This window comes from Bos indicus, chromosome 12 (assembly GCF_029378745.1).
Source record: "Bos indicus isolate NIAB-ARS_2022 breed Sahiwal x Tharparkar chromosome 12, NIAB-ARS_B.indTharparkar_mat_pri_1.0, whole genome shotgun sequence".
NCBI lineage: Eukaryota > Metazoa > Chordata > Mammalia > Artiodactyla > Bovidae > Bos > Bos indicus.
Window position 1 is genome coordinate 81,973,028 of NC_091771.1, and position 12,256 is coordinate 81,985,283.

The window sequence follows — 12,256 nt, forward strand, 5'->3', positions numbered from 1 at the left end:
AATCCCTCCAGTGGATATTTTGGATTGATTTCCTTTAGGATTGACTGGTTTGATCTCCTTGCAGTCCAAGGGACTCTCAAGAGTCTTCTCCAACACCACAGTTCAAAAGCATCAATTCTTGGTGCTCAGCCTTCTTTATGGCCCAACTCTCAGATCCATACATGACTACTGGAAAAACCATAGCTTTGACTAGATAGACCTTTGTCGGCAAAGTAATATCTCTGCTTTTTAATATTCTATCTAGGTTTGTCATAGCTTTTCTTCCAAGGAGCAAGCATCTTTTAATTTCATGGTTGCAGTCACCATCTGCAGTGATTTTGGAGCCCAAGAAAATAGGCTCTCATTGTTTCCATTGTTTCTCCATCTATTTGCCATGAAGTGATGGGACCAGATGCCATGATCTTAGTTTTTGAATGTTGAGTTTTAAGCCAGGTTTTTTATTCTTTCAGCTTCATCAAGAAGCTCTTTACTTCCTCTTCACTTTTTGCCTTAAGGGTAGTATCATCTGCATATCTGAGGTTATTGATATTTGTCCCAGCAATCTTGATTCCAGCTTGTGCTTCATCCACCCTGGCCTTTCATGTGATGTACTCTGCATATAAGTTAAATAAACAGGGCGACAGTATACAGCCTTGACATATTCCTTTCCCAATTTTGAACCAGTATGTTGTTCCACATAGGGTTCTAACTGATGCTTCTTGACCTGTATACAGGTTTCTCAGGAGGCAGGTATGGTGGTCTGATACTCCCATCTCTTTAAGAATTTTCCACAGTTCCTTGTTATCCACACAGTCAAAGGCTTTAGCATCAATGAAGCAAAAGTAGATACGTTTTTGGAATTCTCTTGCTTTTTCTATAATTCAACAGATGTTGGCAATTTGATCTCTGATTCCTCTGCCTTTTCTAAATCCAGCTTGAACATCTGGAAGTTCTCGGTTCATGTACTGTTGAATGAGTAAATGGATGTATTCCCTCACCTGTCCGTTCACTTTAATGCCTGTTGCAGATATGTATAACTGTATTTAGCCTACTGTAGATTATGTAGAACTCTGTATACAAGCACACACACAAAGTCTGGCATGGTGAGTAGAGTTAAGTGTATAAAATGTAAATGTCATGGTGTTATGTTTCACTCTTTACAGGAAGAGTTCTTTCAGAATCCTCATGCAGTTGACATTGAGTCTGAAGATTTCAACAGCCTGCCCCTTGAAGTAAAGCATGAAATCTTGACTGATATGAAGGAATTTACTAAGCGGAGAAGAACATTATTTGAAGCGATGCCAGAGGTGAAATATACAATAGCATGTTAATGTGTACAGTTAAGAGTGTCAGCAAAATTTTTTGTTAAAATAAGAGAATATTGATAAACATTACAGGATCTGTTGTTTTCAGTAAACAGTCTTTGCATATCTCTGTGATCCTGTGAAACATCATTTTGTATAAGTTGGCACTTACAGACACTTACCGAAGACCTCTTGACTTTCCACCAAGACCAAGTCTTGTCTCCTGCTCTGTGTTCTCACAGGTCCCTTTGGTATCTCTTTAGATTCTTAGCTCCCAGATGTGCCTACCTTGTGCACTTCTGTATTTTCAGCGCTTAGCTCAGTATTTTTCACATAGTAGGTGCTCAGTAGTTCAGTCCTTAAGTTAGTTCATGAAAATTATTTTAATCCATCACATACATTGTAGAATATTTGCAGTAATATAGAACCTAATCACAGTGGAGAAGTTTGTTCTAACTTGAAATTCCAGGTATCTGTTCCTCTGAAGGCTAGAAGTGTAGTCTTCCCTCTTCCTCTTTCCTCTTCCCTCTTCCTGGACCAGGAATTGAACCACTCCCGTCTTCCCTTTTCCTCTTTCTGGATGGTGGTAACAGGGAATTCAGTGGTAAATTCCTCAGCTTGGAGCCTCTGATGGTGGCTCTGCAGCTGCAGAAATGGGAAGTGGGGCAGCGCGTGGAATCGGGTTCTGTTGAGTGTGTTCCCTGGTCTCACTGCACCATCGTCACTGTGTTTAGCTGGTGAGTGAGTCTCGTTTTCCTTCCTACTGCTACAACCTGTTCTTTCTAATATCATTCTCCGTTAACTTTACCTATAAACTTTGTAATATTGCTAATGAATGGATGTGGGGCTTTATTTTTTTCTACAGACTTTGGAACGTTTCTTAGATTGATAAGAAAAATATGAAAAAGGCAGGAGCTGTTTCTTTTCCCATCATTCCTTTCTGCTTTTCCATGAAGCACATGAATGTAGGAAAATGCCAAGGTGTACAGAAATAATGTACAAAGGACAGAAGTAAATTTATTTTCACCTCTGGGGAGGGATGAATCCGTGCTCAGTTTATCAACCAAGCATTTTTAAAAAATAATTTTTATGTATTTATTTTTGGCTGCACTGGGTCTTGTTGCTTTGCACGGGTGTTTCTCTAGCTGTGGTGCATGGAGAACTACTCTTTGTTGCAGTGCATGGGCTTCTCAATGCGGTGGCTTCTCTTGTTGGGAGCATGGGCTCTAGGGCGAGCAGGCTCAGTAGTTGGGGCTCCTGGGTGCTAGAGCACGGGCTCAGTAGTTGTGGGGCATGGGCTTAGTTGTTCCACAGGCTGTGGGATCTTCTTGGACCAGGGATTAAACCAGTCTCTCCTGCATTGGCAGGTGGCTTCTTGACTCCTGAGCCACCAGGGAAGCCTTCTGAAGCCCTCAGTCAAGCATTCTATTTCTTGAGTGTGAAAGGACCTCTGGCTTGTCTTTGAGGAAATAGAATTTTGATTATGTAAACAACAGTGTATCAGATGGGAGAAAAAGAGTCAGTCCCAATGCCTTGCTCCATTTCTTCTCTTTCTGCCAACGTGGAGCCTCTGGGCTGGGTTGGCCAGGGTAGAATGGTGCACAGCCCTTTGGATCTGTCATCCTGGTAGCTGAGGGAAGTTCTGAGTCACATAGGTTGGACCTTTGCACTGTCTGTACATTAGGCAAATGCAATATTGGTAATAATAATGTTGGTGAGATATGAGTGATCATCATAATCTTGGTAATAAGCTAGTATAAGGCTTAGCAACCTGGCTTTGACCCAGATCTGCCATGTAACTAACCACACGGTTCTAGAGAGGTTACTTAAACTGTTTAACTCTCAGGTTGTTCATTTGTAGGATGGAGGTAATGACTCTGTCTCCTTGGTGATTGAGTATAAAATGGGATAATGTATGTTAAAACTCTTAGAAGAATGCCTTACTCAGGAGATGCGCTGTAAATGTTAAGTATTATTAATAACTGACTACAATGATTTATTGTGTGTCTTTTGTGGACCAGGGACCAGCAGTTCACTTGCATTTTAAAAAACTGTCTGTTAAGCCACAGTCAACATTTCAGACTCCCTGGTGTGCATCCCACGTTCGATAAATGTTTTTTGAGTAAATAACTGAATCATAAACAGGATTCATGATTTCTTTTCTTTTGCCCAGTTCTTTTTGTTTGAAAGATTACTCTTTAACAAGGCAATTATGGCTTTCCCCTACTGTTCACATTTTACTTTTCTAGTGTAAAAATAGCACCAATGGAAAAACTCAGTTATCTCCTTTGGGGAAAAGGGTGGAAATATGGGAATACTATCTGTATTTAATGTATGAAATCATTCTGTTTATTTATTTTATTTTAGGAGTCCAATGACTTTTCACAGTACCAGCTAAAAGGCTTGCTTAAAAAAAACTATCTAAACCAACACATAGAAAACGTCGAGAAGGAAATGAATCAACAACATTCAGGGCAAATCCAAAGGCAGTATGAAGATGAAGGAGGCTTTCTGAAGGAGGTGGAGTCCAGGAGAGTGGTCTCTGAGGACACTTCCCACTACATCTTGATAAAAGGTACCACACACCATCACTTACTTGATGGTTAAAACCCAAAAGTATGTCGCGTCTCTGAATTCTATAAACTCCCACCTGCAGATAACATGAATGAAGGCCTACTTAATTTATTAACTATAAGTATTATTAATGTGATGATCTATACAACCATTAATGTATTAACTAGTACTGTACCAACCCACTGTAAAATTAATTAATCCCTAGTTTCTGGTTGAATGAGAATTTATAACTTCATCATGAGAACAAGTATATTTGTACTCGTCTAACTAGAAGCATGCTGTCGCCCTGTAGAACTACCTAGTGACACTGTTTTAATTTTTCTCAAGGTGTTCAAGCTAAGAAAGCCACAGAAGCGGATTCAGAGCCCCTTCCTTCTTGCAGCGAAAAGCATAGTGGGGCTTTAGACACGAAGTCACCTCCGTGTGAAAAACTGAAGCCAAAGAAAGAGCCCGATGCCTCCCCTCCCTCCCCGCGAACCTTGCTGGCCATGCAGGCTGCCCTGCTGGGCAGTAGCTCAGAAGACGAGCTGGAGGGCAAGCATCGCAGGCCGTGCGATGTGAAGAGCCCACCTGCTCCCGCCCCTGAGGGTTCTGTGTCCCCGCTGACCCTCTTGGCCATTCAGAGAGCTCTCGATGACGACGATGAAGATCTGAAATTGCATGCTAGTGTGCAGACAGAGGGAGCAGGCAGGAGAAAACCAAGACCGCTGGTGAGCAGTTCTGATGAGGAAGCTGTGGAAGAACCTGAAGTAAGAGATGGAGACAGAGAGCTGTTGACAGAAGCGCCTCGTGTTGCCAGTGTGACCCTCACAGAGGAGCATGTGATGAAAAAGAGTGATGAAAAAGAGCAGACAGACTCAGCTCCTTTACTGCGGACTGTCTTTTGTCAAGGCAGCGAGTCTAGCTTTCCAAAAGAACAGATGCCATCTATGCATGCATTGAAGGAACCCTTTCAACCCAGTGCTGAGTCTACAGCTCAGGATGGAAAAGATCTGGTTCCTTTAGAAAGCACCGTGGTGCCACACGGGGATGCGCCTGGGCTCCCGGGGGAACCAGAGCAGATACCAACACCTCCGACAAGTCCAAGTTCTGTGTCAAGGAGTGGGACATACACCAGAGTGCCTGAGCCACAGCAGGCTCTTCCACCCGAGAGTAAAGGTGCCGCCTCTGTTCTCTCAAGTGATGACGAAACAGAACCTGAAAAAAATCCTGCCCCTGACGTCGCTGGCACCGCCAGTTTGCAAGAATCGAGTAACACCCTGAGTGTCGCTATAGACACAGTAAGTGACTTAGGAAATGAGGCACCTAGCAGTGCCCCAGAGCATGAGAATTTCTTGAAAACCATCCAAGAACATGAGTCCGTTGGATCTGCAGGCCAGGGTTTGATTTCGGTGCCAGAGTCCACGGAACCAACAGAAGTAGACTCCGAAGACAGTGAATCTGACGGTAGGTGCTTGTGCTTTCCTAAGAGATAAAGAAACGCAGGCTTTCACACCTGAGCATGGTCCAGGTCCACATTGTTCAGCTGATGAACTAGAGACCCAGAAAGGTCAAGTGGCTTTGCCAGGGACACATAGCTCATAATGCAATCTTGACCTTTCCTGGTAGCTACTCTTTTTGTTGTATTTAGGTTAGGGAGGAAGTGCCCTAGTTGGAGAAGGTAAAGGTGAGTTTCCCTTTAATTTTTTAGTTTTTTGTTTTGAAATAATTAGAAAGTTGGAAATGTTGGAAAAACTTCAAAACCTTCTATTTCCCTCACCTAGAGCCTCATTACTGGCATTTTACCACATTGGTTTTTCATATCTCTGTATCTCTCTCTCTATATACATGTTCAGTTCAGTTAAGTTGTTCAGTCGTGTCTGACTCTTCACGACCCCATGGACTGCAGCCCACCAGGCTCCCCCATCCATGGGATTTTCCAGGCAAGAGTACTGGAGTGGGGTGCCATTGCCTTCTCCGCCAGGCCTCCCTGTCCATCACCAACTCCTGGAGTCCACCCAGACCCATATCCATTGAGTTGGTGATGCCATCCAACCATCTCATCCTCTGTCATCCCCTTCTCTTCCTGCCCTTAATCTTTCCCAGAATCAGGGTCTTTTCAAATGAGTCAGCTCTGCATCAGGTGGCCAAAGTACTGGAGTTTCAGCTTCAACATCAGTCCTTCCAATGAACACCCAGGACTGATCTCCTTTAGGATGGACTGGTTGGATCTCCTTGCGGTCCAAGGGACTCTCAAGAGTCTTCCCCAACACCATAGTTCAAAAGCATCAATTCTTCGGCACTCAGCTTTCTTTATAGTCCAACTCTCACATCCATACATGACTACTGGAAAAACCATAGCCTTGACTAGACGGACCTTTGTTGACAAAGTAATGTCTCTGCTTTTTAGTATGTACACATGTATATTATATATCTATACACATTTATGTACATTCAAACCTTATTTTTCACAGATTTCATATTTGTGAAATTGCCTACTCACTAAAATTTATTTCTTAGCTCAGAATCTGTCCTCACAGTGGTGTCTTTGTAGTCATCTGCAGACATGCAGAATGACCAAAAACTTGAGTGACCACACTGTTCCAGCTGAGGTTGAGTGGGAGACACTCCGCCTTCTTGGTTCCGCTCCCCTGCAGAGGTGACCAGAGGGTGGAGACTGGTGCAGCGTAGACCAGGAAGCTCCAGCTCTGGGGCCATCAGATGGGGCTGGAATCCCAACCCCCGCACCTGTTCATGGGGCCGTGCAAACACCTTTGAACTCACACTCATGTCTGTACTTCCTCTCCAGCGTCACAGCTCTCACTCCACGCTCTGAACTCTCTGTAATCTCCCTGGCTGACAGTGAAGGACCTTCCCCTGTCTTCAGTGTATTTACGTATTGGCTCATTCTCTAACCGCCTCCTGGTCTCCCTGGCCGCCTCCTTGGAGGACGGCTGTCTCCTTGGCCCCAGGCCCCATCCCCCAGCCCTGAGAGCCCCAGGCCCTCTGTCTTGAGTATGTCCTCAGACCCAGCCTCCTCCACCTAAAGTGGAGGAAGGGAATTAATCCATAAATGCTTTTTAAAGAGAAGAAGAAATATTGAGAGAGGGAAGGGACGTGGAAGACAAACAGCTGTTTCTCCCGTCTTGCTCCAGGGCTCTTTTTCTAAGTCACAGCTTTTTTCTTTGCTGTGTTCATAGTGAAACAGCATAAAAACGTTTTCAACAACCTCCATAATTGTGTACATACCCTGATAGTTCTTTTCTAATTTTAAAGCAGTATTAGTTAACTTAGAGAACATTTTTGTATAAAGCAGATGTCTAAGTATTGAAATCTCAGTTCCTAATTTCAAAGACAGTGCCAGTATATCTAGTTGAAGAGGCTTATTTTGAAGTTACAGACACTTATTACTAAATCTATTTAATAATAATATACTATGGTCATGTGTTTTCTGTTACTTTTAGGTCTTTCCTTTTTAGGGTAAAACACTTTTCAGGATTCTTTTGTAAAGCTCTTGATTTCAGGATAACTTTAATACTTGTAGACAAAATGACCACATTATTTTGATACAGGAAGTTTCATTGAAGTGCAGAGTATAAATAGCAGTGATGAACTTCAAGCTGAGTTACAGGAAGCTTCTAGACCTCCCTCTGGACAAAGTGAGGAGGAACCGACAGGAACTGAGAAGGAAGAAGCCACTGGTGACTCCGAGGGCCTCCCAAGAGAGATTTCTGAGAGTGAGGCCGTGGCTACTGAAAAACACGGAGAGACTGAGAAAGATGCAGAGGATTCGCTCCATGAGTGGCAAGACATTGATCTGGTAATAACGTGATGTCGCGCTTTCACTCATTGCTAAGGAAGCCAAGTTAAGTAGCGTTCGAGTTTCCCATGAATTGCAGGTTGAATCCTCACTAGCTGCTCATATTCATCTTCTTGCTCCTCCTGACGGCTCCTTTCTCGCTAGGTTGCTGGCTGGGATAGTGCCCGTTCCCCGTGTGAGGTAGTGGGGTAACTCTAAAGGTTTTACAGACTTGCTCAGAAACCCAAGTGGAAAGCTTCGTAAGGAGAAACAGCTTATTGGTAACTTTAGACTAAATGCAGACTTTTTTAGAACCAGTGAACTTAACTGGGTTATTAGTGTAATTGTCTACAAATGAAATTATTTTACAGGATGAGCTGGAAGCTCTGGAGAGCAACCTCTTAACCCAGCAGAATACACTGAAAGCTCAAAAACAGCAGCAAGAGCGGGTGGCCGCTACTGTGACGGGGCAGATGTTCTTGGAAAGCCAGGTGGGTGAACAGCCGGGGCCTCCTTGAAAAATACCTGCCATGCCTCTACTGAATCAGACCTCCCGAGGGAACGTGCACGGAATGACACGTTTAGGCACGGCCTCCACTTTAAGGGCATGGCTCCCACTTCCGGGTGACGATCCCCACCTCTGGGGCACGGCCCTCACTTCCAGGGGATGGCTCCCACTTCCGGGTGATGGCCTCCACTTCCGGGGCACGGCCTCCACTTTTACGGCATGGCTCCCACTTCCGGGGGACGGCCTCCATTTCCGGGGGGAGGCTAGGTACCGCTCCTCCGCAGGGCTCATGGAGTGTCTCACTCTTCAGGAACTGCTCCGCCTCTTCGGCATCCCCTACATCGAGGCTCCCATGGAAGCAGAGGCTCAGTGCGCCATCCTGGATCTGACCGACCAGACTTCCGGAACCATCACTGACGACAGTGATATTTGGCTGTTCGGGGCACGGCACGTTTACAAAAACTTTTTCAATAAAAACAAGTTTGTAGAATATTACCAGTATGTGGACTTTCACAACCAATTAGGTAAGACTTCAGACTACGATTAGTTTTTGAAATTTACCTTAGGAATTTATATTATGAATTCTTTTCTTTCCAAGGGACTAGTTGGTGTATTGATAGAAATGGTAGGGGGAGACCAGATTCGATCCCTGGGTTGGAAAGATCCCCTGGAGAGGGAAATGGCAACCCACTCCAGTGTTCTTGCCTGGAGTATGCCATAAGCAGGAACCCGGAGGGCTACAGTCCATGGAGTTGCAAAGAGTTGGACACGAGTGAGTGGCCAACGCTTTCACCTACATGTTTTCCTATGATGGTCATTTGCTTCTGTAGAATAGGATTTTATTGCTTTATTTTAATTGCACAGGGTCTTTGCAGAAAGCTAAGTTCAGGCTTTCTCTAGTTAAGGTGACTGGGGGCTACTGTTCAGTGTAGTGCGTGGGCTTCTCATTGCGGTGGCTTCTCTTACTTCAGGGCACAGGCTCTAAATGCACGGGCTTCAGAGTTGTGGCTTCTGGGCTTAGTTGCTGTGCAGCATGTGAGATCTTCCCAGACCAGGGATCAAACTCATGTCCCCTGCATTGGCAGACAGGTTCTTATCCACCATACTACCAGGGAAGTCCAGAATGGGATTGTAAATTCAGAATGAAGAAATTAAAGCCCTTGTCGTGTTTAGATGTCTTCTGCAGTTTCAGTCATCAGACCTGGTTACACTCAATTAGTTACCTGCACTCTCCAGAGTAAACCGGAGGTGGCAGAGAGGGGAGGCAGGTACGAGTCACTCCCTCCGGAATCATGAGCCTCAGGGTCCTGTGTTATTTCTGGCAGTGATCCCTTATCCTCCCATTCCTTCAGCAAATACACACTGAGTGATTCCTATATGCCAGTTGTTGTTCTCGGCATTGGGAAGTGGGGAAACAGCAGAGAATAAAACAGTCCAGCAGAAGACACAGATGATTAAAAAACACATAAATCATAATTTGACAGTGGTGTGAGCCAAATAGAAAAATAAAGCCACCAAAGAGAGGCAAGAGTGTTCTCCAGTCACACTTGTTTGTGGTCAAACAAGGCTTTACTAATCGTACCTTTGTGGCCGGAGCTAAAGGAGAAAGGAAGCAGGAGCTATAGGGACCTTGGGGTGAGCATGTCAGACAGAGGGCCTGGCATGTGCAAAGGCCTGGAGGCAGAAAGAAGCCTGCTTGGCATGTTCTAAAGATGCATGGAGGTGGTTTCGGGCTAAATTTTGTCTCCCTAGAATTCATGCATATAGAGTGGACTTGCCTTGTATGAGGAGGCGGAACAGTAAGGAGCAGGTTGGGGGACAGTGAAGATCTGGGCCTGACTGTGTTGTTTCTGAGATGCCCATGTGACGTCCTGATGGACACTTGATTATGTGTGGCTGTGGTTTAGAGGAGAGGTCTCGGAGAGAGCTGCATTTGGGGGTCACAGGTTATGGGGCATTGAAAATTGTGAGGATGAATGAAACTTTAAAAATCCTAATGCAATGTCATTTACAAAAAAGAATCCTATTTCAAATAATGAAACATATCTTTGGACATTGGATGAGGATATACACACACGTATATTATCATTATAAGAAAATAGTTATAAATCTTATGTAGTAAATGTTTATAAAACAAAAGATGTAAAAATATGTAATAATAATTTTAACTCTTACAGGATTGGACCGGAACAAATTAATAAATTTGGCCTATTTACTTGGAAGTGATTATACAGAAGGAATACCAACTGTGGGTTGTGTTACCGCCATGGAAATTCTCAACGAATTCCCTGGACACGGCCTGGAACCACTCCGAAAATTCTCGTAAGTCCTTTTTTAATTTCTTTACTTCCGGTGTTTATATATAAACACCCAAATTAAACAGGACTATTACTTACATCATGAACTGTCACAGTTCATTCTTCATTGGAAAAGAAGGAGGAGGTAATGGTTGGGATTCTAAAGTTTGTTTTCCCTTTTCTAGAGTTTGAGGAAATCAGAGAAGATTCTGTTTAGATTATGTTTTTTATCTGAGCTAAAGGATACGTAGCCAGTCCTGTAGGATTTCCTGGGAGCGTAGAAGTTACCATTTCATTCCTTCACGTATTTTTTGAGTAGCCATTATGTGCCAGTGTGCTGGGCTGGAATAGAAAGATGGCCGAGTCACAGGCTGTGCGCTCAGGAGCTGCCGCACGCTGGGGCCAGGGGAAGCGTGCATGTACTGGTGCTTCTGTGTCTGAGCATGCCGAGGGAGATCGGCCAGACCAGGGAGTGGGAATATATGTCTTAGCTCGTCAATGGCAGATAGAAAAGGGCATGGAAAGGGTGAAGCGCAGGAAGACAGAGTGTCTCCTTGCTTTTTTCTCTGCTTTCCCTTCTACCCAGACCCTGATCGATCACTCCCCACTAAAGCAGAGCTACTCCGAGTCTACGGGCTGAATTCAGCCCAGCTGTGTATGGTTTGACCTACATAGTATGTTCTTCTTTCATTTGGAGTTGGCTACCTGCATTGAAATTGGGGGAGAATTCACAGAAAATTCTGGAGGAAGGGAAACGAGACCAGAAAGTGCCTAGTCCAGATTCCCAAATAGTCCTAAAACACAGAAGAGCAATTCCACTCCACTGGGTTGGTCAGGGCACGAACCCTTCGGTTTTATATCACAGTCACTGCCACTCGCTGTTGTCCCCCTGGAGCTCAGCTGGTGGGCAGGTCATCATGTTTGTGTTCAGTGCCTGGGCCGCTTGCTTTAAGGAGGGGTGATCCTTTTGGCTTGATGGGTTTGCTGTGCTGCTGTTCCTAGTGGCAGTCATGATTACTGTGTCGAAGGTGAAAATTCACAGCCAGTAGGAGAGACATAGCGGTATTCTCCCGTTGCCCTCTTGGACCGTATTATAGAACTGATGAAGATGGATCTTTTGTTTTTTTTTCCTTTTCACATTTTGATCCTGCACAAAGACTGCAGTTGGCCTTTCTTAGCACTAGAGGGCGCTGCTGCCTTGGTGAGGGGCCGCACTGACGGAGACCGAGTCTGTCAGTTCCTAGGACCCAGTATTGAAGCAGTGATGATGAGTTTTTTAGGTTCCATTGAATGAATATATTGGAAAGGGTTATATTTATGTTTTTTTTTAATTTTCATGCTACTTATTTATCCTAACTATATAAAATTTTCTGGCTGTTGGCTGCATTACAAACTACCTTAAGTCTCAGTGACTTCATGCAGCAGTAGTCACAGATTTTGCTCATGAATCTGCAGTTTAATCAGGCTGCATGGGGATATCTTGGCTGATTCCAGGTGTGTCAGGGGCACCTGAGCTGGGCCACTTGAGATGGCCCGCTCCTAGCTGGTGAGTGGAGCTGTCAGCAGAGCTCAGCCAGCAGTGTGGACCGGGGGCCTGGACCCTCTCCATTGGACCCCCTCACAGCATGTCGGCAGCTTTCAAGGCAAACAGTCTAGAGACAAAAGAGACAGAAAGTGGAGACTGCAGTCTCTGAAGGCCCGGCAGAGTCACTTCCTTGGCCACAGAGCTTGCCCGGCTCAAGGGGAGGAACATGGAACCCTGCTTCTTGTTGGGCGGAGGGGCCAACATGGGCTGTAACCCACCACAATGATTTGT

General features: G+C 44.7%; 1 protein-coding gene across 2 annotated transcripts in view; it reads left to right on the top strand.

The window, feature by feature from the left end:
- Window positions 1-12,256, top strand: part of LOC109566944 (basic immunoglobulin-like variable motif-containing protein) — a 68,945-nt gene that overhangs the window by 52,071 nt on the left and 4,618 nt on the right. For both annotated transcript variants that reach the window (XM_070800464.1, XM_070800460.1), the window contains 7 exons: window positions 1,143-1,286; window positions 3,651-3,858; window positions 4,185-5,303; window positions 7,409-7,656; window positions 8,007-8,126; window positions 8,454-8,667; window positions 10,321-10,465. In XM_070800464.1, the coding sequence (XP_070656565.1) occupies window positions 1,143-1,286; window positions 3,651-3,858; window positions 4,185-5,303; window positions 7,409-7,656; window positions 8,007-8,126; window positions 8,454-8,667; window positions 10,321-10,465 (2,198 nt within the window). The remainder of the gene's footprint in view (window positions 1-1,142; window positions 1,287-3,650; window positions 3,859-4,184; window positions 5,304-7,408; window positions 7,657-8,006; window positions 8,127-8,453; window positions 8,668-10,320; window positions 10,466-12,256) is intronic.